Source organism: Crinia signifera, chromosome 9, assembly GCF_055691185.1.
Source record: "Crinia signifera chromosome 9, ASM5569118v1, whole genome shotgun sequence".
NCBI lineage: Eukaryota > Metazoa > Chordata > Amphibia > Anura > Myobatrachidae > Crinia > Crinia signifera.
This window is the reverse complement of record NC_139225.1, coordinates 15,526,678-15,553,726: the sequence shown is the minus strand read 5'-3', so window position 1 is coordinate 15,553,726 and position 27,049 is coordinate 15,526,678. Positions and strand designations below refer to the sequence as shown.

Genomic DNA, 27,049 nt, shown 5'->3' with positions numbered 1-27,049 from the left:
AGACTCTTCCACCACTAGGAGTATTAGGTCAAACGATGCTCGGTTAAGTATCGCAGCCCACTTTCTACAAAACTCAGCATTATTTCGGCCAATAGTGGGTGCATTTTTAATCCTGAACCCCCTCGGGATTAGTTTCTCAATGTAGTACTCCGAGAGAGTAATACTGTGCAAATCAAAGTCGACCTCCCTCTTGCGTAGACGTAATAGATTTTGGTAGATGTGTTGTGCCGACACATCTGCTGCCAACAGGCACTTGTCTCTTCTCAAAATACCTTCAATTTCCGTTTCAGAGAACGTAAACAGGTCTCCCACTGGTAGATCCACCTCCAACAATCCTGTGGGTGCATGGGCCCCCTGGGACATCCCTGGTTCCATATTCATAGAACGTGAAGTACACCCGTGAATGTTCGCACAGCTAGTGTGCTCCACCACCAAGGCTTGAGATGATGGTATTACTTTTCAATGAAGCGGTGCCATAAGAGTGTGAAAACACCAATACATACAGTCCCAGATATTCGGCACTCAGCTTAACGATATACTGTGGCTCCGGGTGCCTTCCTTGGTTATCAGGGTATGTAGCAATGGACTTGCGGGCGGCACTCACGGATATGAAAAAACGAGGACACAGCAGTGTAGCTTAACGTTTCAATTCACAGCGGAATTTTCATCAGAAGCAACTTGTACAATACACAAACAACATTTAAATACCCTTACCTACACCCCGTGGTGTGAGCAGCCGTCCCCGGCCCGATTTCCCGCCTTCGTCCGTCCCGGCGTCGCCCCGCTGATGACGTCACAGGCGTCATCCCGTTACCTGGATACTACCAGCAACACTTCCGTGTGCCGCGCTCGCGTCCTGGTCGCTATGACTACCCGCCGCTCATTCAGTCAGCTGCTACATATGCCGGCTACGTTCCCAAAGCTGGATCGGTTGCCCAGGGAGCGGTATCTGCAAAAAACAAAGTGGCATTAGGACACATTCTATGTCATGGAAACAACATTAGTATAAGCATGAGAGTAGTTTTAAAGGGAAAAGGCAATCAAAAAGAATATTCAAAGAAAACAGTTTAAATTTAGCTGTTCATTAAGGCCGGATGGGTTCACAGTGTCCAATCTATAAATCCACCGCGCTTCTTTTTGTAATAGCGCCTTGGCACGGTCGCCCCCTCTGATGTCAGGTGGTACACTGTCTATGATTTTATATCTGATAGTCGATTCTCCGTGCTTCATGGTTTTAAAATGACGGGCCACTGGTTGGTCCGTCTCTCGGCCCAATAGTGCCAAATGTATGGCACTCCTGTGTTGTCCCATCCTCTCTTTGAATTTGCATGTGGTCTTGCCCACATACGCAAGACCACATGGACATTTTATCAAATACACCACAAATGTGGAATTGCAAGTGTATACATGCTTGATTTTGAAGACTTATTAAGGGACAATACACTGGTACCCTGTTTCAAACGAAGTCGCAGCATCAGAGACTGGGTTGTAAAAACCAGTCCCCGAAAGAAGATGCCTGAAACAGCTGTTCATTTCCTTAGTAAGAAACCAGGAAACTACCGGTGTTTGGGATGTACAACATGTAACTTTCTGGAGGTGGGTGACACGTTCACACACCCCAGATCTGGCAAAGTCTTCAAAATCAAGCATGTATACACTTGCAATTCCACATTTGTGGTGTATTTGATAAAATGTCCATGTGGTCTTGCGTATGTGGGCAAGACCACATGCAAATTCAAAGAGAGGATGGGACAACACAGGAGTGCCATACATTTGGCACTATTGGGCCGAGAGACGGACCAACCAGTGGCCCGTCATTTTAAAACCATGAAGCACGGAGAATCGACTATCAGATATAAAATCATAGACAGTGTACCACCTGACATCAGAGGGGGCGACCGTGCCAAGGCGCTATTACAAAAAGAAGCGCGGTGGATTTATAGATTGGACACTGTGAACCCATCCGGCCTTAATGAACAGCTAAATTTAAACTGTTTTCTTTGAATATTCTTTTTGATTGCCTTTTCCCTTTAAAACTACTCTCATGCTTATACTAATGTTGTTTCCATGACATAGAATGTGTCCTAATGCCACTTTGTTTTTTGCAGATACCGCTCCCTGGGCAACCGATCCAGCTTTGGGAACGTAGCCGGCATATGTAGCAGCTGACTGAATGAGCGGCGGGTAGTCATAGCGACCAGGACGCGAGCGCGGCACACGGAAGTGTTGCTGGTAGTATCCAGGTAACGGGATGACGCCTGTGACGTCATCAGCGGGGCGACGCCGGGACGGACGAAGGCGGGAAATCGGGCCGGGGACGGCTGCTCACACCACGGGGTGTAGGTAAGGGTATTTAAATGTTGTTTGTGTATTGTACAAGTTGCTTCTGATGAAAATTCCGCTGTGAATTGAAACGTTAAGCTACACTGCTGTGTCCTCGTTTTTTCATATCCGTGAGTGCCGCCCGCAAGTCCATTGCTATATATATATATATATATTTTATTATTTATATACAGTACATTTGGTCTATCTATAATACTTTAACTGACCCGGCATATACTGGGTCACCTAAGTGTCCATCTCCGTGCTTTGCTCCACCCCTCTGGAAACCCCCTTCTGAAAATCCTGGGTTTGCCACTGATCTGGCATTCTGCCCCGTGTAAGGACATCCATGTCCCTGCAGGTAAGATCCGCCCGTCCGTACTGACACAGTGTAACCTCACTGGGGGGGCTTACGTTACACTCATCACAGCAGGGGAGACCTGGGACAGGAGTTCTAGGTTATAATAAATTCATAAAAATATACTAAAAAAAGTATCAGATTAATGTTCTCTGTTGTATATTCCGTTATACCTTAAGCCCCCAAATACTATGCGACTTCTCCGAACCACCCGCAGCTTCTCAGGCGGTAGGATTGCATGTGACACATTGTATGGAGCCCTTTTCCATACGATGTATCCTATGTTATCCCAGCAAAGCCTGTGGGATCCGATAAATGTATAGCGTAGGCCTTGTGATCTCCGGCTCCGATGTTCACAGGAACGTGCATCAGAGGTGAAACTGTCCCCAGCATCAGTGTTCCCTGGGAGCGTTGTATTTATGGGGGTTATTTTGTTTCATTCCTTCTGACAAATTCCATCTTAGATGGACAAAGCCATGTGCACTGCAGGGGGGTAGATGTAAAAATGTGCAGAGAGAATTAGATTTCGGTGAGTTATTTTGTTTCTGTGCAGGGTAAATACTGGCTGCATTATTTTTACACTGCAATATAGATCTCACTTTGAAGTAAAACCCAACCCAAATCTAACTCTCTCTGCACAAGTAACATCTGCCCCACCTGCAGTGCGCATGGTTTTGTCCATCTAATGCTGCCAATACACTTGTGAGATATTGCATGCAATCATTCGGTTTCCACCGCATCTGGCCGTTAAATCGAATGATTGAATGCATTTTTAAGGGGACATTCAATGCGATGGGCAGGCACGCCGGTCGAATGTCGAGTCTTGCGGTTTTATGTGCTGCACATAATATTTATCGAATTGCAGGAGCAATCGCATGTGGTTTTTCACCACATGCGATGCTCGAATGCAATCCACAGATGGGGGGGCGGAGGAAACGCTTTTTCATCGGCGTGGGGATGGGGAGAGGGGGCCGGAGAGACCGCTGGCGGCGTGGGAGACAGTGGGCAGCGTTATATAACGCAAGAAGTAGAGCTAGCGGGCGTCGGGGGTCTGTCAGCGGTGGCGGCAGAAGTGTTTAAATCACTGGGCAGCCCTCTGATTGGCTGAGATATCTCAGCCAATCAGAGGGCTGCCCAGTTAGCGCTAGCACTTCTTGCGCTACATAACGTCGCCCTCTGCACGCTCACTTCCAGCACCCGATGTGCCATCTCAAGATGGCATGCAACATCAGGTGCGGCAAAGGGGACACTTTAGCACCACAAGATGCGATCGGGTTCGATGGACATCACACTGCAATGTCGCATCGAATCCGATTGCACAAGTGTATGGGCAGCATAAGAAGGAATTTGTCAGAAGGAGTGAACCAAAATACCCCCCCTATGCGCCTAGGATAAGGCTGGTGCAGGACGGCGGCTTGAACTAGATGGGATGGGAGGGGGGATGCGGTATGGTCACGTAAAAGCGAATATGCATTTTTTCATGCAGGCATCGGCATACTCAGTATACCAGGCTCTGAACCACTGATGCCCCTGCGGCAGATACTAGGGTCTTCCTTGCCCGCTGAACTCTTACCTGGGCACCTGCCGAGTCCACAGCCTCCTATATCCGCACACACCGACTCTCCCGTCTCTCATGCTGGATCACTGGGGAGAATAGCATCCTCGCCTGGGCTCGGAGCCGGAAAATGCGGCTCACCCCCAGTGTCCTTCGCTGTTCTGTTCATTCTCAGCCACATCATGACAACGTCGGTGCCGCCCAGCATCTCTCAGGCTTATACCAGCTAATATGCCAACGTTTAATTAATGAAGAGCAGAACTGTGACCTGTGCCAGCTCCTCTAGGAAGTTTCTGCCATGTCATTTGTTTCCCGGAGGATTATGCAGCTATTTCTATCGAGGGACCCGGGTGACGCTGCAGAGGCTGCGGGGAGGAATGTCCCAGTTTCTCACGGGAAGGGACATACAAGGGCACAGTCCTGAGCAGAAATGGCACTTACAGCATCAGCGGCCTGAAACTGCTGGGTTACAGAAAGTGACGTATGCATTGTGTGTCTGGGAGAGCAACGCCATGTGTTCCTCACACTGTGCACCCCTGTAACTGTAGACATGCATTGTCAGGGCTTATGGGGGTTATTCAAATTGGTATGGGTCATTGCGTCGACCAAATTAAGGTCAACGTACATTGTGTTGACAGGCCTTAGACAGGGTTGCCTACTTTTAAAGTCAATTTGGTACTTGTTTCCTAGAAGGGCGCCCATCGCGGGCGTCCATCGCATTATAATGGCATGCGATGCGACCGACGCGATTACCGCGATTTCACATAGGGAACAATGTTATATGGCCCACAAACCCCAAATACCCACCCTGAAGTGTGAAATGGCCCCCCCAATTGTTAACGCCACCCCACGATCAACGTGAACCCGAAGCGTGCCGAGCACTGTGAGCCCGCGAGGGGCGGCGGCACGTGTCCTCCGACCTTTTCATACCCCCACTATCCATGTCGGCGTGGAGTTGAGAATAGAAAGTGTGGCGAGCGCAGCGAGCCAGAAGCATGGCGAGCGGACGCCGATACCTGTGAAGCCCGCGAGGGAACGCCGATACCTGTGAAGCCGGTCGGGTGCAGCGTGCGGATCGTATTTCCGACGCTGTGTCACTCAGACGCTCACGGGGAGACAGTTGGCCGTGCGTGCCTCCAGATGCTGAAAGGGGATCGGGGTTAGGTAAATGTGATACCACCGATGCCCTGTCCGCTCCGATACCAGTAGACACACGGTGATGGGCGCCACACACACCGTCGCTCTGGTATCTCGGACCCAGTGTCGACTGGCGTCCGTGGGTAACGCTGATAATTTAAAATAAACATAAATCAAAATGCATCAATGGGGGAAGGGGAGCAGGAGGGTGCCCACACAGTGCCCACAACAACACTACAGTGAGATTACTGTGATACTACAGTGAGATTACAGTGAGATTACAGTGATACTACAGTGAGATTACAGTGATACTACAGTGAGATTACAACGCCACTACAGCGAGATTGCAGGGAGATTACAATGACACTACAGGGAGATTACAATGACACTACAGCGAGATTACAACATTACAGCGAGATTACAGTGATACTACAGCGAGATTACAGCGACACTACGGCGAGATTGCAACAACACTACAGAGAGATTACAGCGAGATTGCAACAACACTACAGAGAGATTACAGCGAGATTGCAACAACACTACAGCGAGATTACAGTGAGATTACAATGCCACTACAGCGTGATTACAGGGAGATTACAACAACACTACAGGGAGATTACAACAACACTACAGCAAGATTACTGTGATACTACAGCGAGAATATAGCGACACTACGGCGAGATTACAGCGAGATTGCACCAACACTACAGCAAGATTACAATGCCACTACAGCGTGATTACAGCGAGATTACAACACAGGGAGATTACAACGACACTACAGCGAGATTACAGTGATACTACAGTGAGATTATAGCGACATTACTGCGAGATTGCAACAACACTACAGCCAGATTACAGCGAAATTGCACCAACACTACAGTGAGATTACAATGCCACTACAGTGTGATTACAGCGAGATTACAACAACACTACAGGGAGATTACAACGACACTACAGCGAGATTACAGCAACACTACAGCAAGATTACAGTGACACTACAGCAAGATTACAGCAACACTACAGCGAGATTACAGTGATACTACAGCAAATTTACAGTGATACTACAGCGAGATTTACAGGGCGACATTTACAGGGAGATTACAGCGACGCTACAGAGAGATTGCAACAACACTACAGCGAGATTACAGCGACACTACAGCGAGATTACAGCGACACTACAATGAGATTACAGCAACACTACAGCGAGATTACAGTGATACTACAGCAAGATTATGGCGACACTTACAGGGAGATTACAGCAACACTACAGCGAGATTGCAACAACACTACAGCGAGATTACAATAACACTACAGCGAGATTACAGCGACACTACAGAGAGATTACAACGCCACTACAGGGTAATTACAACGACACTACAGCGAGATTACAGCGACACAAAATTGAGATTACAGTGATACTACAGCGACAATACAGGGAGATTACAACAACACTACAGCGAGACTACAGTGATACTACAGCGACACTACAGCGAGATTACAGTGACACTATAGCGAGATTACAGTGATACTACAGCGACACTACAGGGAGATTACAGTGACACTACTGCGAGATTACAGTGATACTACAGGGAGATTACAGCGACACTACAGGGAGATTACAGTGACACTACAGCGAGATTACAGCAACACTACAGCGAGATTACAGTGACACTACAGCGAGATTACAGTGATACTACAGGGATATTACAGTGACACTACTGCGAGATTACAGTGATACTACAGGGAGATTACAGGGAGATTACAGTGACACTACAGCGAGATTACAGCAACACTACAGCAAGATTACAGTGACACTACAGCGAGATTACAGTGATACTACAGGGAGATTACAGTGACACTACAGCAAGATTACAGTGACACTACAGCGAGATTACAGCAACACTACAGCGAGTTTACAGTGACACTACAGCGAGATTACAGTGATACTAATGGGAGATTACAGTGACACTACAGCGAGATTACAGTGATACTACAGGGAGATTACACTGACACTACAGTGAGATTACAGTGATACTACAGGGAGATTACAGTGACACTACAGCGAGATTACAGTGATACTACAGGGAGATTACAGTGACACTACAGCGAGATTACAGTGATACTACAGGGAGATTACAGTGACACTACTGTGAGATTACAGTGATACTACAGGGAGATTACAGGGAGATTACAGTGACACTACAGCGAGATTACAGTGACACTACAGCGAGATTACAGTGACACTACAGCGAGATTACAGCAACACTACAGCGAGTTTACAGTGACACTACAGCGAGATTACAGTGATACTAATGGGAGATTACAGTGACACTACAGCGAGATTACAGTGATACTACAGGGAGATTACACTGACACTAAAGTGAGATTACAGTGATACTACAGGGAGATTACAGTGACACTACAGCGAGATTACAGTGATACTACAGGGAGATTACAGTGACACTACAGTGATACTACAGCGAGATTACAGTGACACTACAGTGAGATTACAGTGACACTACAGCGAGATTACAGTGACACTACAGTGAGATTACAGTGACACTACTGCGAGATTACAGTGACACTACAGCGAGATTACAGTGACACTACAGTGAGATTACAGTGACACTACTGCGAGATTACAGTGACACTACAGCGAGATTACAGTGACACTACAGCGAGATTACAGTGACACTACAGCAAGATTACAGTGAGAGTTTGGAGGTTCTGGGATTTTCAGTACTCAAGTGTCTTCCTGTGCCCGCTTTTAGTTTTCTAGGAATGTGATATTTCCCATAACTGCATCTGACAGCGGGATGTACAGCAGGTGGCTCCGAGTTGAATTGTTATTTCCTAACCATTAAGCAATAGACGGGTAAATGATTCATCTGCTAAAGATGAGCGGGTTTCCTAAACCTTCATGCATCACCCCACAAGCACTCCTGCAGAGGGCGCGTACTCACATAGCATAGCACTGCACACTGGTGGTGAGTCTATAAAGGACTACTGTGACCGGACTGGAACCGGAGGATATACAGGAATCCCACTACAGCGAGATTGCAGGGAGATTACAATGACACTACAGGGAGATTACAATGACACTACAGCGAGATTACAACATTACAGCGAGATTACAGTGATACTACAGCGAGATTAGTGTCACAGGAATGATGAATATCGATGGTATTGCTGGGGGTGGATGAAGCAATGCCATACACTGCAGGTTAGTAACTAGAGCTCTGGAGAAGTACCAATAACACAGGCACGAGGAGTAGATCACCGATGATGACTGTTACCGATGAATGACTTGCAATAGGAAATGGTACACTAGGGATGAGATGGGAAACTGGTGGCGCCTTCGTAGTGATAGATTGCAACCGATGGTGACAGTAATTGATAGATGATTGTAGATACTGGAATGGAAGGAGTGGGAATCAGTTACACTGAATGAAGCAGCGGTGTAGAAGGATTGAGACTTGCACTGAGTCTCTTATACCCCTTTCACACAGAAAACAAAATTACCGGGTGAAGCAGTTCTACCTGGTAATTTCTATGTAAAAAGGTCAACTCAGGTGGTAAATCCCGGGTCTCCAACCCTGGAATTTACTAGGGTCAAGGACCCAGGATTTTACGACCCTGGTTGACCCTTTCACACAGAAGAAATACCCAGGTTCTTCAGAAAATTACCAGGTAGAAATTTTCAACCCGGTAGTTCTTCTGTGCGAAGGGGGGTCAGGCTGGGATTTTCAGACATTTCTGTCCGAAAGTGGTAGAACTGAGAGATCCCCACAGGAGCACAATATAAAGCTGGGGGGGGGGGGGGCATAGAGTCCATTATAGATGACCATCGTCATAAAATATATCAATGTAATCCATGAGATATTATGCTGCCATCGATTACTGTTTGTACAATCAGGATGGTGACCACAACTGTGGCCATGCTTAACTTCTAGTAGCCAGTGTGAGCTGATTGGCTAAAGCAAACAGGTGACAGAAGCTGGTATTGCAGGATTGGCTGTGGTGAATCATGTGATTGAGGCCAACATGACTGCCCCCATGTTTGGTGCTTGGAGGGAAACCTGGCTTGGTTGGTACTGACAGGCCTGTGATAATGGCGGTGGCTTGAATGGGCATGGGGAGCTGAAAATGAGATTGGACATGGCTGGATGGGTGTGCTGCACAGCAAGAGTATGAGCAGTCCTCAGTAATGGCCGTGCAGGCAGCATGGAGAGACCTGGTGATGTCAGCATTAGCACAGGAGGATAATCATCGCAGAGTGCGGACTGCTGGCAGCTCATACCTCCCAGATAGTACACACATCACATATACACACACACCACATATATACACAGGTACACACACCACATATATATGTACACACACACACCGGATATACACAGGTACACACACCACATATATATGTACACACACACACCGGATATACACAGGTACACACACCACATATATATGTACACACACACACCGGATATACACAGGTACACACACCACATATATATATGTACACACACACACACACACAGGTATACACATCGCATATACACACAGGTATACACACACAGGAGGACCTCCCAGATAGTACACAGGTTTTCTCAGCGAGCACAGACCAGCCAGGATCCAGGACAGGTGGCCGAGGTATGGCACCAAGTATATGAGAGTCATTATAATGAATTAGCAGCAGGCTGTAACAGCTGCCGCCATTATCACTTTTACCGTGAACTCCCGCAGGAGTCATTGGTGGGGCAGACGCTGGTGGCCGCGGTGGCACATAGCCTTTTATTATATAGGAAAATGCATAGGCACTATCCTGCAGGAGTCCCAGAATCCCGCGGGTCTGTTTGCATGTTTCCTTGTGACTGATTGCGGCCTGCACCGCGCCCGTGGTCTGTCAGCTCCGCTGCGGTAATCAGCATCTTCTTCAGCTATTGCCATAAGAAAGCGATAATAACTGGTACATCGATATCCCCACATCAAATCCCACTCGTTAATGTAACGACTGCCCCGTCCACGCAGCCACGTCTTATAACTGTATTTGTGTGACAGAACTCATCAATGTCCTTGGATTGGGAATGTATGAGTTAGTTTATGAACCCATCTGTCTGATCTCTCGCTATTCGGTGATCCGGCCATTTTATGCCTCATTACCCATCTGCTCTGGTTCTAGTGCTGCCCAGAAACATGACAAATCTCTCACATAATTACACAGAGATTGGTGTCACCTGGCACAACGCCCTTTCTGGGGCACGACTCTGTTGCTGCCAGTCTGTTCAGGCTGGGTGATCATGTAACTGCGCCACCCAGGCTGTGTGACCCAGCCAGGTGCCCGGAGGACGGAAGGGGCTCATCCCACTGGAGGTATATGAGCTGTGCTGCCTGTCATTGGATCACATACAGCAAATCGCATCACAGGCCTCAAACTGAGCTGTTCTGATAGGCCGGGAGTGCTCATGACATCATGGGGCCCCTTCAGGCTGCCTCCGGGCCGTTCCACAGTACAGTATGCCTTGCTGACGCTATCAATATATCGTCTTGTCGATGAGGTTACTGTATGTCAGGTGGACCAGTGCTAGGCCCTTGACCCTTGGGCATGGTACCAGTGGCCCTTGGGGTGGTACCAGTGGCCCTCCTTGGGTATGGTATCGATGGCCCAGTTGCAGGACTATGATAACTGTTTTATTTTCAGTATTTATATTATGACTTACATAATGCATCAAATATACTGCAGTAATCAGAGCAATCAGGGGCAATTTACAATAAAACACTGATTTGCCTTCCAGCCCCCCACACCCCCCGTCACAGCCCCCCCACACACACAACCTGTCATAGCCCCACTACACACCCCAATCACAGCCCCCTACACACCCCATCACAGCAGAATCCGTCACCGAGAGCAGAAGCGGATTGTGGATCCTGCAGCAGAATCCGTCACCGAGAGCAGAAGCGGAATGTGGATCCTGCAGCAGAATCTGTCACCGAGAGCAAAAGCGGATTGTGGATCCTGCAGCAGAATCTGTCACCGAGAGCAGAAGCGGATTGTGGATCCTGCAGCAGAATCTGTCACAGAGAGCAGAAGCGGATTCTGGATCCTGCAGCAGAATCCGTCACCGAGAGCAGAAGCGGAATGTGGATCCTGCAGCAGAATCTGTCCCTGAGAGCAAAAGCGGATTGTGGATCCTGCAGCAGAATCCGTCACCGAGAGCAGAAGCGGATTCCGGATCCTGCAGCAGAATCCGTCACCGAGAGCAGAAGCGGATTCCGGATCCTGCAGCAGAATCCGTCACCGAGGGCAGAAGCGGATTGTGGATCCTGCAGTAGAATCTGTTAATGAGAGCAGAAGCGGATTGTGGATCCTGCAGCAGAATCCGTCACCGAGGGCAGAAGCGGATTGTGGATCCTGCAGCAGAATCCGTCACCGAGAGCAGAAGCGGATTGTGGATCCTGCAGCAGAATCTGTCACAGAGAGCAGAAGCGGATTCTGGATCCTGCAGCAGAATCCGTCACCGAGAGCAGAAGCGGAATGTGGATCCTGCAGCAGAATCTGTCCCTGAGAGCAAAAGCGGATTGTGGATCCTGCAGCAGAATCCGTCACCGAGAGCAGAAGCGGATTCCGGATCCTGCAGCAGAATCCGTCACCGAGGGCAGAAGCGGATTGTGGATCCTGCAGCAGAATCCGTCACCGAGAGCAGAAGCGGATTGTGGACCCTGCAGAAGAATCAATCACCGAGAGCAGAAGCGGATTGTGGATCCTGCAGCAGAATCCGTCACCGAAAGCAGAAGCGGATTGTGGATCCTGCAGCAGAATCTGTCACCAAGAGCAGAAGCGGATTGTGGATCCTGCATCAGAATCTGTCAATAAGAGCAGAAGCGGATTGTGGATCCTGCAGCAGAATCTGTCACCGAGAGCAGAAGCGGATTTTGGATCCTGCAGTAGAATCCGTCACCGAGAGCAGAAGCGGATTGTGGATCCTGCAGTAGAATCTGTCACCGAGAGCAGAAGCGGATTGTGGACCCTGCAGCAAAATCTGTCACCGAGAGCAGAAGCGGATTGTGGACCCTGCAGTAGAATCCGTCACCGAGAGCAGAAGCGGATTCTGGATCCTGCAGCAGAATCCGTCACCGAGAGCAGAAGCGGATTCTGGATCCTGCAGCAGAATCCGTCACCGAGAGCAGAAGCGGATTGTGGATCCTGCAGCAGAATCCGTCACCGAGAGCAGAAGCGGATTGTGGATCCTTCAGCAGAATCCGTCACCGAGAGCAGAAGCGGATTGTGGATCCTGCAGCAGAATCTGTCACCGAGAGCAGAAGCGGATTGTGGATCCTGCAGAAGAATCCGTCACCGAGAGCAGAAGCGGATTGTGGATCCTGCTGAAGAATTCGTCACCGAGAGCAGAAGCGGATTGTGGATCCTGCTGAAGAATTCGTCACCGAGAGCAGAAGCGGATTGTGGACCCTGCAGAAGAATCCGTCACCGAGAGCAGAAGCGGATTCCGGATCCTGCTGAAGAATCCGTCACCGAGAGCAGAAGCGGATTGTGGATCCTGCAGCAGAATCTGTCACTGAGAGCAGAAGCGGATTGTGGATCCTGCAGCAGAATCTGTCACCGAGAGCAGAAGCGGATTGTGGCTGCTGCAGCAGAATCTGTCACCGAGAGCAGAAGCGGATTCTGGATCCTGCAGTAGAATCCGTCACCGAAAGCAGAAGCGGATTGTGGATCCTGCAGTAGAATCCGTCACCGAGAGCAGAAGCGGATTGTGGATCCTGCAGTAGAATCTGTTAATGAGAGCAGAAGCGGATTCTGGATCCTGCAGCAGAATCCATCACCGAGAGCAGAAGCGGATTCTGGATCCTGCAGTAGAATCTGTCACCGAGAGCAGAAGCGGATTGTGGATCCTGCAGTAGAATCTGTCAATGAGAGCAGAAGCGGATTTTGGATCCTGTGAAACGTTGCTGCAGGGGACCGGTCCCGTCAGATGTTCTCCAGCGGTTATACCTCCTTTCCCACTGCCGCAAAAACCTAGGTTATTGCCGGGTTATCTCAGGTCACAGCCCGAAGAATAGGCCCTGTGATCCGTGGTAGCACACAGGGTTGGTCCTGGGAAAGACCCGGGTTAAGGGGCAGTGTGAATAAGTAACCCGGGTCATCTAACCTGGACTCTGTTGATACTCTATTTGAAATCTGGCTCAACGAAGCTTGTAGATTGTCACCTCCAAGCACTGGAAAATAAGAATATGTGGTAATAACCCTGGTCCAGCCTGCAGTGTGAACACAGTTTGAAACTTGTTTTCAGTGACCCTGGTGGGTATGAAATGGGTATAACTATGTACCTTTAGGAGGGGGGGGGGGCTGATGGTACAGGTGACTGCAATATGTTATCATTAGGACCCCACTATCTCACCTGTGATGAAACCTGTATATAGCTGTCCTGTAACTAAACCATCACCTGTATATACCTGTAATGTAACGGTCACCTGTATATACCCGTACACAGCTGTGATATAACCATCTCCTGTATACACCTGTGATATATCCATGTCACCTGTATATACCTGTAATGTAATGGTCACTAGTATAAATCTGTGCTATAACCAGGTCACCTGTATACACCTGTAATGTAACGGTCACCTGTATAAAGCTGTGATATAAAATGTTACCTGTGATATAACTATGTCACCTGGATATACCTGTGATATAACAATCAACTGTATACAGTACCTGTGATATAACCATGTCACCTGGATATACCTGTGATATAACCATGTCACCTGTATACACCTGTGATATAACCATGTCACCTGTATATAGCTGTGATATAACATGTCACCTGTATATAGCTGTGATATAACATGTCACCTGTATATACCTGTGATATAACCATGTCACCTGTATATACCTGTGATATAACATGTCACCTGTATACACCTGTGATATAACCATGTCACCTGTATACACCTGCGATATAACCATGTCACCTGTATACACCTGTGATATAACCATGTCACCTGTATACACCTGTGATATAACCATGTCACCTGTATATACCTGTGATATAACATGTCACCTGTATACACCTGTGATATAACCATGTCACCTGGATATACCTGTGATATAACAATGTCACCTGTATACACCTGTGATATAACCATGTCACCTGGATATACCTGTGATATAACCATGTCACCTGTATATAGATGTGATATGACATGTCACCTGTATATACCTGTGATATAACCATGTCACCTGTATATACCTGTGATATAACCATGTCACCTGTATACACCTGTGATATAACCATGTCACCTGTATACACCTGTGATATAACCATGTCACCTGTATATAGCTGTGATATAACCATGTCATCTGTATATACAGTACCTGTGATATAACCATGTCACCTGTATATACAGTACCTGTGATATAACCATGTCACCTGTATATAGCTGTGATATAACATGTCACCTGTATATACAGTACCTGTGATATAACCATGTCACCTGTATATACAGTACCTGTGATATAACCATGTCACCTGTATATACAGTACCTGTGATATAACAATGTCACCTGTATACACCTGTGATATAACCATGTCACCTGTATATAGCTGTGATATAACCATGTCACCTGTATATACCTGTGATATAACCATGTCACCTGTATATACAGTACCTGTGATATAACCATGTCACCTGTATATAGCTGTGATATAACATGTCACCTGTATATACAGTACCTGTGATATAACCATGTCACCTGTATATACCTGTGATATAACCATGTCACCTGTATACACCTGTGATATAACCATGTCACCTGTATACACCTGTGATATAACCATGTCACCTGCATATACCTGTGATATAACCATGTCACCTGTATATACAGTACCTGTGATATAACCATGTCACCTGTATATACAGTACCTGTGATATAACCATGTCACCTGTATATACCTGTGATATAACCATGTCACCTGTATACACCTGTGATATAACCATGTCACCTGTATACACCTGTGATATAACCATGTCACCTGCATATACCTGTGATATAACCATGTCACCTGTATATACAGTACCTGTGATATAACCATGTCACCTGTATATACAGTACCTGTGATATAACAATGTCACCTGTATACACCTGTGATATAACCATGTCACCTGTATATAGCTGTGATATAACCATGTCACCTGTATATAGCTGTGATATAACCATGTCACCTGTATATACCTGTGATATAACCATGTCACCTGCATATACCTGTGATATAACCATGTCACCTGGATATACCTGTGATATAACGGTTACCTGTGTGTGTATATATCTGTGATGTAACTGTTACCTGTGTGTGTATATACCTGTGATGTAACTGTTACCTGTGTGTATATACCTGTGTACACCTCTGATATAAATATGTCAGATATGTGCATCATAATGGGGTCTACCACATTACCTGTGTGCAGGTCAGCACTCTGCAATACTGCGCCAGTCATAGTAGGGGCTATTGCCCCCTTGCCCGCTCAAGTGGGGTTCTGCAGTATTGCCATGTGCCCCATGGATACCCAACACTCCATGTTCTCCATAACCGCTGCAATCACTACTGGCTGTCACATCATCTGGAAAACATGCACTGCTAGCAGTCACTTAGGACTGCCTGTGAGGGGCACTGATGTCATCGCTTCTCGGCCTTTTGGCTAAGATCAAGTGTAGTATCTGTTCTTATCAGTGGGTATGGACTGGCCTCTGGCAGAGAATAGAGAAAGGCTGGACTGAGCAGCTGCTCTGATGGGCGGAGGGTTTGGGACCCCTCATGCCTGGGAGTGGTGAAAAGTCTGGCTGAGTACCTTCACCTTGGGATCGGAGAAACACTGAGACTGAGTAGATTGCTCTTCCGAGGGGGCCTCAACCCCTAAGGGAGTCATTCGAAAAGCCCAGTGGTGTACCCATTCTCATGCCAGGGGCTGGAAAGTGCCCTATGATGGGAGCAGAGAAACACTTGGTCGGACGCTGATCGGTTGGCTGCCTGGAGCCCGAGGCTGCAGTGTGCCCCCGGGGAAACTCGGGGCTGCCGAACCTGCACGGGTGATCCCAAAGATCACCATGCACTAGTATGGCACTAGCACTGCGCACTTCCCCTCTAGGTTAGGCTGCACGTCCTTACCTCGTCCTTTTGGATGGGGTAGGACAAGTTTTCACACCCCCACCCCGGCCTTCTGGCTGGGGTCCTCTTTATTATTTATTTCTCTTCTTCGCACGTTCGTGCACTTTTCATGTTTTCTGTTTTTTTGTAGTTTTGTCAGGTTTTTTTTTTGGGTTGTGTGGCTGACCCTTATGGGCCTACCATTCCCCAATGTACCGAAGCTCTCATCCTTTTGGGGAGAGCTTCGGTCCCCTCGAGGGCGACCCCGAGCCGCAAGGTGGAGGGAAGCCTAATGCGGGTCTCTCCAAACCTTTGGGTGCGGAGGACCCACTGTCCTAACCCTTCCGGGGTTGAGGAAAGCGGGTCTCTCTAAGCTTCGGCAAAGAGGACCCACCGATCCCTTTTTTCCCCCTCTTCGGCCTTATGGCTGAGAGGGGTTAGGGGAGATACGGGCCCTTATCCTTTGGGAGAGGGTCCATTCGATCGCACGACCCCTATGCACGTGTTTAGGCACAGCACTGGTGGTAGGGAGCACACCTCGGGCTCCTGAGTTGTTTCAAACTCATCTGTACCCCTCCAACAGAAGCCAATATCAGAGCACATGGGGGGATTATATGTGCAATACCCCATTGTCCCTGTCACAAGTCAGGAGTGGGAATTTTCCATGACACATAACCCCCCCTCTGTACTAGGGAATCTACAGTGGAGTCATGGGTTCCAGGCTCCCAATAATGTCCTTACACAATCGCGGTGTGTTGTTTCCTACACACTTGTATGCAGAACGCACAAACCAATGGCCATACACAAATATTGTTCCTGGGATTATTATCTGTTGTTTTTCTTAAGGATCAAAGACGCGTCCTGTAGTAGGGAATAGTGATGAGCTGGGTTCTTGGCTGCAGTAGACGCTGATGCACAGAGGGGTGGCCGGCTGGCCGGGGGGCTGTTTGCTATAGAGCAGCTGCCAAGCACTGAGAATGTGCAACTGTCACTGATATTCTGCTGCCTCCGGCACACACGGGACTGAATGGCGTTATCCTGCGGGGGAAGGAAGCGCAGAACCTTCATAAACAAAGGCTTGGCCAAAGGCGACAATGGGATACACTGGCACTCTCTGACTTATGGGGAATAAGTGCTATAGGGCCAGATACCAAGTATCCGGCCCCCGCTGATCTCACACACAGTGGAGACGACTGCTCGTAAACCCGGCAGGTGTCAGCCGCTACTGGATCATTTCCATGCTGTCAATCATAACCGCACGTGTATCATCAAGACACTACACCCCCAACAGGACCTGACCACTGCCCATAATACATCTATTACACCCTATACGGACATAGGACACTACACCCCAACATGACCTGACCGCTGCCCATAATACATCTATTACACCCTATACGGACATAGGACACTACACCCCAACATGTCCTGACCGCTGGCCATAATACATCTATTACACCCTATACAGACATAGGACACTACACCCCAACATGACCTGACCACTGGCCATAATACATTTATTACACCCTATACAGACACAGGACACTACACCCCAACAGGACCTGACCACTGCCCATAATACATCTATTACACCCTATACAGACATAGGACACTACATCCCAACAGGACCTGACCACTGGCCATAATACATCTATTACACCCTATACAGACATAGGACACTACACCCCAACATGTCCTGACCACTGACCATAATACATCTATTACACCCTATACAGACATAGGACACTACACCCCCAACATGTCCTGACCGCTGGCCATAATACATCTATTACACCCTATACAGACATAGGACAATACACTCCAACATGTCCTGACCGCCCGCCATAATACATCTATTACACCCTATACAGACATAGGACACTACACCCCCAACATGTCCTGACCGCTGGCCATAATACATCTATTACACCCTATACAGACATAGGACAATACACTCCAACATGTCCTGACCGCCCGCCATAATACATCTATTACACCCTATACAGACATAGGACACTACACCCCCAACATGTCCTGATCGCCGGCCATAATACATCTATTACACCATATACAGACATAGGACACTACACCCCCAACATGTCCTGACCGCTGACCATAATACATCTATTACACCCTATACAGACACAGGACACTGCACACCAACATGTCCTGACCGCCGGCCATAATACATCTATTACACCATATACAGACATAGGACACTACACCCCCAACATGTCCTGACCACTGGCCATAATACATCTATTACACCCTATACAGACATAGGACACTGCACCCCAACATGTCCTGACCGCCGGCCATAATACATCTATTACACCCTATACAGACATAGGACACTACACCCCCAACATGTCCTGACCACTGGCCATAATAAATCTATTACACCCTATACAGACATAGGACACTACACCCCAACATGTCCTGACCGCTGACCATAATACATCTATTACACCCTATACAGACATAGGTCACTACATCCCAACATGTCCTGACCACCGGCCATAATACATCTATTACACCCTATACAGACATAGGACACTACACCCCCAACATGTCCTGACCACCGGCCATAATACATCTATTACACCTTATACAGACATAGGACACTACACCCCCAACATGTCCTGACCGCTGGCCATAATACATCTATTACACCCTATACAAACAAAGGACACTACACCCCAACATGTCCTGACCGCTGGCCATAATACATCTATTACACCCTATACAGACATAGGTCACTACACCCCAACATGTCCTGACCGCTGGCCATAATACATCTATTACACCCTATACAGACATAGGACACTACACCCCCAACATGTCCTGACCACTGGCCATCAGGGCAGGCGACAGGGGGGGTCAAAGGGGACAGCTGTACCGGGCCCCAAGCTTATGAGGGGCCCCAAGGTTCTAAGGGAATCAGGGGCTGTAAGCATGGCTGTGGTAGTGCAGTGCCTAGCAATGGTTTATAAAGGCACCCGTCTGGATTCCTGAAAGGGTGCTTGCCTGGAACCCCCCTCCGGTATTAGTGAATATTAATTAGGTTTATTTTGTAACAATAGAAATACAAGTTCAATATGCAGTGTACTAAAATTGTGGGGGTATTGGGCCCCCGGATATATCAGTGTACCGGGCCCCAAGATTTCTGTTGCCAGCCCTGCTGGCCATAATACAACTATTACACCCTATACAGACATTGGACACTACACCCTAACATGTCCTGACCTCTGGCCATAATACATCTATTACACCCTATACAGACATAGGACACTACATCCCAACATGACCGGACCGCTGGCCATAGTACATCTATTACACCTATACAGACATAGGACACTACACCCCAACATGTCCTGACCGCTGGCCATAATACATCTATTACACCCTATACAGACATAGAACACTACACCCCAACATGTCCTGACCGCTGGCCATAATACATCTATTACACCCTATACAGACATAGGACACTACACCCCAACATGTCCTGACCGCTGGCCATAATACATCTATTACACCCTATACAGACATAGGACGCTACACCCCCAACATGTCCTGACCGCTGGCCATAATACATCTATTACACCCTATACAGACATAGGACGCTACACCCCAACATGTCCTGACCGCTGGCCATAATACATCTATTACACCCTATACAGACATAGGACGCTACACCCCAACATGTCCTGACCGCTGGCCATAATACATCTATTACACCCTATACAGACATAGGACGCTACACCCCAACATGTCCTGACCGCTGGCCATAATACATCTATTACACCCTATACAAACATAGGACACTACACCCCCAACATGTCCTGACCGCTGGCCATGATACATCTATTACACCCTATACAAACAAAGGACACTACACCCCAACATGTCCTGACCGCTGGCCATAATACATCTATTACACCCTATACAGACATAGGACGCTACACCCCAACATGTCCTGACCGCTGGCCATAATACATCTATTACACCCTATACAGACATAGGACACTACACCCCAACATGTCCTGACCGCTGGCCATAATACATCTATTACACCCTATACAAACATAGGACACTACACCCCCAACATGTCCTGACCGCTGGCCATAATACATTTATTACACCCTATACAAACAAAGGGCACTACACCCCAACATGTCCTGACCGCTGGCCATAATACATCTATTACACCCTATACAGACATAGGTCACTACACCCCAACATGTCCTGACCGCTGGCCATAATACATCTATTACACCCTATACAGACATAGGACACTACACCCCCAAAATGTCCTGACCACTGGCCATAATACAACTATTACACCCTATACAGACATTGGACACTACACCCCAACATGTCCTGACCTCTGGCCATAATACATCTATTACACCCTATACAGACATAGGACACTACACCCCAACATGTCCTGACCGCCGGCCATACTACATCTATTACACCCTATACAGACATAGGACACTACACCCCAACATGTCCTGACCGCTGGCCATAATACATCTATTACACCCTATACAGACATAGGACACTACACCCCAACATGTCCTGACCGCTGGCCATAATACATCTATTACACCCTATACAGACATAGGACACTACACCCCAACATGTCCTGACCGCTGGCCATAATACATCTATTACACCCTATACAGACATAGGACACTACACCCCAACATGTCCTGACCGCTGGCCATAATACATCTATTACACCCTATACAGACATAGGACACTACACCCCCAACATGTCCTGACCGCTGGCCATAATACATCTATTACACCCTATACAGACATAGGACACTACAACCCCAACATGTCCTGACCGCTGGCCATAATACATCTATTACACCCTATACAGACATAGGACACTACACCCCAACATGTCCTGACCACCGGCCATAATACATCTATTACACCCTATACAGACATAGGACACTACACCCCAACATGTCCTGACCACCGGCCATAATACATCTATTACACCCTATACAGACATAGGACACTACACCCCAACATGTCCTGACCACTGGCCTTGATCAGATATTGGGGGGAATTTACTAAAGGAAATTTGAAAAAAATAGGTGTAAAAATAGGTATATTTGTATCCAGAAATACACTTATTTTTGACATTTACTATCCCGAAAATACGGCAATTCGTATTCAAATTGATCGAACATCAATACGAATACGAATTGCCGTATTTTCGGGATAGTAAATGTCAAAAATAAGTGTATTTCTGGATACAAATATACCTATTTTTACACCTATTTTTTTCAAATTTCCTTTAGTAAATTTCCCCCTAATAATGTTTGTTCTCAATTGTAAAGCACAACGGACTATGCTGGCGCTATATAAGTTAATAAACCATAGTGGTAATATGGACCCATGTGTGCGTCAGAGAGTTTAGACTGTAAGCTCCTGGGGCCAGGGGTTCAGCGTTGTAGAACCTGGTAGTGTAAGTGTTGACGGAGCAATGATCTCTGGGGATCACGATCACTGGCGCTGAGGTTGGCACTGTCCCAGGTTCATCTGACAGTGCCTCATTATCTGCAGAGACCCTGTACAACGGGCAGCAGCGCCACGCAGGACGCAGACGGAGGCTCCGCTCTGCACATCACTGGCTGCTGTTGTGTATTACCCCCGGGCAGAGTCGTGTCCCTGTGTGCGCTCAGTGGCCTGACGCTGCATTATGTGGCCCTGCAGGGGGTCTCTGCATCCTGTTTGATGCTGACCCATGTGATCACAGCAGCCATACTCCCCCCTGCTCTACATCTGGGCCAGGACGCAGGTGCTGTATTGTCCCCATCTGTGCTCAGGGCAGCAGTGCACACTCACACCCCCACCAGCCGGAGAGACCACCTAGGAACTGCCGGGATACCACCCAGATGCCCCGATAGGACATTCAGGGTGTGTATTTAGGAGAACCCCACGTATATGAATGCACATGCCAGCTGAGAGATATCATTGCTGGTATAACTGTCTATGGAACAAAACACAAATGCAGGATAATAATAATAAATAACAACAGTGACACCTGCAGGACTGAGGCAGTTACTACACAACATGCTGCGCACAGGGAAACCCATAGGAAAGTCAGTGATGGACGGAACATTGTGCCTGATTCAGCCTGGCTCGCTAGTGTCCCCCCTTCTCTCTAACATGCGAGGGAATGTGTACGTTACCACAGCTGGTGACAGGATCAGTCGCCTGTTACACAGTGATATATGTACTGTGGTGGCACGTTGGCACATGAGGTTGCCCACGGGACTTTATCACAGGCACCCTGTACACCAGATGTGATGGTGTACCAACACTGGAATAGGGCACAGAACCTGGCAAGACCCGCAACAGCCAGGAAAACACAAGCATATCTATCTATATACAAACAAGTCTGCCTTAGCTTGCTGGGATTTGTAGTCCCACAGCAGGATGAGCATTCTAGGCTACATAGCGATGTCATACTTATTTCATTCACTATAACCACATAGACTTCAGCTTGTACCAATATTACATGTGCTGTATGTGATATATATATAGTGTACCTGTGGTGTGGTGGGAGGTGCCCTGTGGCTAGTTACCTGGCAGTGTACCTGTGGTGTGGTGGGCGGTGCCCTGTGGCTAGTTACCTGGCAGTGTACCTGTGGTATGGTGGGCAGAACCACCCCCTGACTAGTTACCAGGCAGTGCACCTGTGGTGTGGTGGTCGGAGCCATCCCCTGGTTAGTTACCTGGCAGTGCACCTGTGGTGTGGTGGTCGGAGCCATCCCCTGGTTAGTTACCTGGCAGTGCACCTGTGGTATGGTTTTCGGAGACCCATAGCTAGTTACCTGGTGGTGTACCTGTGGGTGTGGTGGGTAGAGCTCCCTGGCTAGTTACCGGGCAGTGTACGTGTGGTGAGCGGAGCCCCCTGGCTAGTTACTTGCCAGTGTACCTGTGGTGAGGTGGGCAAAGCCCCTGGCTAGTTACTTGGCAGTGTACCTGTGGTGTGGTGGGTGGAGCCCTGTGGCTAGTTACCTGGCTGTGTACCTATGGTGTGTGGAGCCCCCTGGCTAGTTACCTAGCAGTGTACCTGTGGTGTTGTGGCCAGAGCCGCCCCCCTGGCTAGTTACCTGTGGTGTGCTGGGCGTAGCCACCCCCTGGCAAATTAACTGGCAGTGTACCTGTGGTGTGGTGGGTGGAGGCTTCTGGGCTAGTTTCCTGGCAGTATACCTTTGGTGTGGTGGGTGGAGCCCCCTGGGCTAGTTACCTGGCAGTGTACCTGTGGTATGATGGGCGGAGCCACTCCCTGGCTAGTGACCTGGCAGTGCAGCTTTGGTGTGGTGGGCGGAGCCCCCTGGCTAGTTACCTGGCAGTGCACCTGTGGTGTGGTGGGCAGAACCACCCCCTGACTAGTTACATGGCAGTGCACCTGTGGTGTGGTGGGCAGAGCCCCCCGGCTAGATACCTGGCAGTGCACCTGTGGTGTGGTGGTCGGAGCCATCCCCTGGTTAGTTACCTGGCAGTGCACCTGTGGTGTGGTGGGTGGAGCCCCGTGTCTAGTTACCTGGCAGAGCATGTGTGGTGGGCGGAGCCGCCCTCTGCCTAGTTACCAGGCAGTGTACCTGTGGTGTGGTGGTCGGAGCCATCCCCTGGTTAGTTACCTGGGTATCTGGGAGCCCGATTTAGAAATCGGGTCGGATCGGGAACATCGTATCGCATCGCATGCGACCAAATCGGACGGGTACTTGTGTATTTTGGCGGCGCCCCTGATGTCCGTCGTACGATGAACGGATCGCATCGCATGCCATGCACCCGATTTTGACCCCCTATACGATCAAAAATCATATAAGCACCCTAAAGGGTGCTTTTGAGCACCCTAATGGGTGCTTACAATATTAAATGCACCCCCACGCCACCCCCCCACTATAAACATGAACCCGAAGCGTGGCGAGCGCAGCGAGCCCGCGAGGGGCGGCGGTACGCGTCCTACGACCTTTTCATACCCCCATTATCCACGTCGGTGTGGAGTTGAGAATAGAATAGTGTGGCGAGCGCAGCGAGCATACGAGCCCGAAGCGTGGCGAGCGGACGCGGATACCTTCACAGGTAAACGCGTCCCTTCGCGGGCTTCACAGGTATCCGCTGCGCTCGCCACGCTTCGGGCTCGGTGGCTCGCTGCGCTCGCCACACTATTCTATTCTCAACTCCACGCCGACGTGGATAGTGGGGGTATGAAAAGGTCGTAGGACGCGTACCGCTGCGCTCGCCACGCTTCGGGTTCACGTTTATAGTGGGGGGTGGCGTGGGGGTGCATTAAACATTGTAAGCACCCATTTGTGTGCTTTACATTGTATAAGCACCCATTAGGGTGCTTATACAATGTTTAATCGCATCGTATGGCATCGTATGCCATGTACAATGGCATACAATTTGAAAATTGTATGCCATCGTGCACTATCTTACGATATCGCGTCGCATCGCATACCATCGTATGCGTTATGGTATGCGATGCGATGGGCGCCGCCAAAATACACAAGTACCATCGGATGCGATGCGATGTGATGGACCCGATTTTTCCATAGGATTCAATGTTAAAATGGTCTGAGTCCATTTTAACATAGAATTCAATGGGAAAAAGGGGTCCTGTTCCTTGCCCCACTATCCAAGTGGGCATGGAGTTGGATATAAACCTGTGGCGAGCGTAGCGAGCCACCGAGCCCGAAGCGTGGCAGCGTAGCGAGCCCCGCGAGGGGACACAGAATACCGTTCGCTCGCCACGGTTCGGGCTCGGTGGCTCGCTACGCTCGCCACAGGTTTATATCCAACTCCATGCCCACTTGGATAGTAGGGGTATGAAAAGGACCCCTTTTTCCCATTGAATTCCATGTTAAAATGGACTCAGTCCATTTTAACATTGAATCCTATGGGGAAATCGGGTCATCGCATCGCATCGCATGCGATATGGTCGCATGCGATGCGATATCGCATCGCATCGCACTGATTGTATGCCTTAAGTTAAGGCATACAATCAAAAAATCGGGCGCCCAGATACTACATAAGTACCGTTACCTGGCAGTGCACCTGTGGTGTAGTGGGCAGAGCCACCTGGCTAGTTACTTGGCAGTGCACCTGTGGTGTGGTGGGTGGAGCCCCGTGTCTAGTTACCTGGCAGAGCATGTGTGATGGGCGGAGCCGCCCTCTGGCTAGTTACCTGGCTGTGTACCTGTGGTGTGGTTGGCAGAGCCCCCTGGCTAGTTGCCTGGCAGTGTACCTGTGGTGTGGTTGGCAGAGCCCCCTGGCTAGTTACCTGGCAGTGCACCTGTGGTGTGGTGTGTGGAGCCCCCTGGCTAGTTACCTGGCAGTGCACCTGTGGTGTGGTTGGCAGAGCCCCCTGGTTAGTTACCTGGCAGTGTACCTGTGGTGTGGTTGGCAGAGCCCCTTGGCTAGTTACCTGGCAGTGCACCTGTGGCTGCTGGTCCCATCATCATAGACGAAGCTCTGGTTGGTGTAGCACTCGCTGCCCGTACTCCTGTCGGCGCTGCCAGCCTCCCCTCCCGGGGGCAGCTGATGCTGGTGGGCTGTAGACTTGTACAATCCCTGCAGGCTCCTGTCCTGGTCGGAGAACGGCATCCCAGCCCCCGGCTCCCAGCGCAGGGACTCACCATGAAGTTCCGACTTCTGCAGATTGCTCTAGGCTGCAGCTGGTCCCTCTTTCTGCACTACAAGCCCCCTCCTCAGTCAGATCCTGCAGGTGGCGGAGCACAGGTGGGGTCACTCATGCCAGTTGCAGAGGGCAGGCAATGAGCAGGTGGGTGCCGCTGCTCCTGGTTTGCACCTACCTTAGCACTGCCTGCTCCTGTGGGGAGCCATTGCTGTGTCAGCACCGGGCCCCCTATACAGCAAGCTGCTATATGACACACTTCTTCCCTCCGGCTCTGGTCACAACCCGACCAGTTCCATCTTCCCCGTACAGCTGAGCTGACTGTCCAGCAGCCGTTTCACACGCTGGATTTAAAGCTCCCAGTGGCACTGGTCCTATTGCGCCACCTGCCGGTCAGTGTTTGTATTGCAGCATTCTGTCCTGGAAGCTGCCAGGTGGGGAGACTACAAGAAGCTATATTAACTCTTGCAGAATATCATTCAGGTTCTGTCCAGGTGGCACCCCTCATACACTGCTGTACTTGCAAGTGCTGATGGTCTTGTGTCTCCTGGATGGGACCCCAATTCATAGATTGCCATCACCCCAGTCCTCCCGCCTCTGTTCCTGCACATAGAGGACACATTGCACTGGTGCCCAGAATGTGCAGATGGACCAGCTCAGGGCTCCTTCCCTGCTGTACAATACAGCCGTGTTCTGTACTGTGACTAACAGGAGGCTGCTGCTAGCTGGCAGGACATGCTGGAACCTGTAGTTCTTCCGCAAGTTGTTTATGCAGCACCCACACAAATTTAAGCTGACTCTCCCTTCTGCAAGGCAAAATTCTAGTGCACGTGCTGGTTTGC

The 27,049-nt window shown here is 49.0% G+C and overlaps 1 protein-coding gene and 1 pseudogene across 1 annotated transcript in view; one reads left to right on the top strand and one right to left on the bottom strand.

The window, feature by feature from the left end:
* KCNT1 (potassium sodium-activated channel subfamily T member 1) overlaps positions 1 to 26,511 on the bottom strand; it is a 208,404-nt gene extending 181,893 nt beyond the window's left edge. The window contains 1 exon segment of the mRNA XM_083161136.1: positions 25,998 to 26,511. Coding sequence (XP_083017262.1) covers positions 25,998 to 26,176 — 179 coding nt within the window. The 5' untranslated portion in view covers positions 26,177 to 26,511.
* On the top strand, positions 16,066 to 16,201 carry LOC146039973 (U2 spliceosomal RNA; annotated as a pseudogene).
* Positions 26,512 to 27,049: the final 538 nt, after the last annotated feature.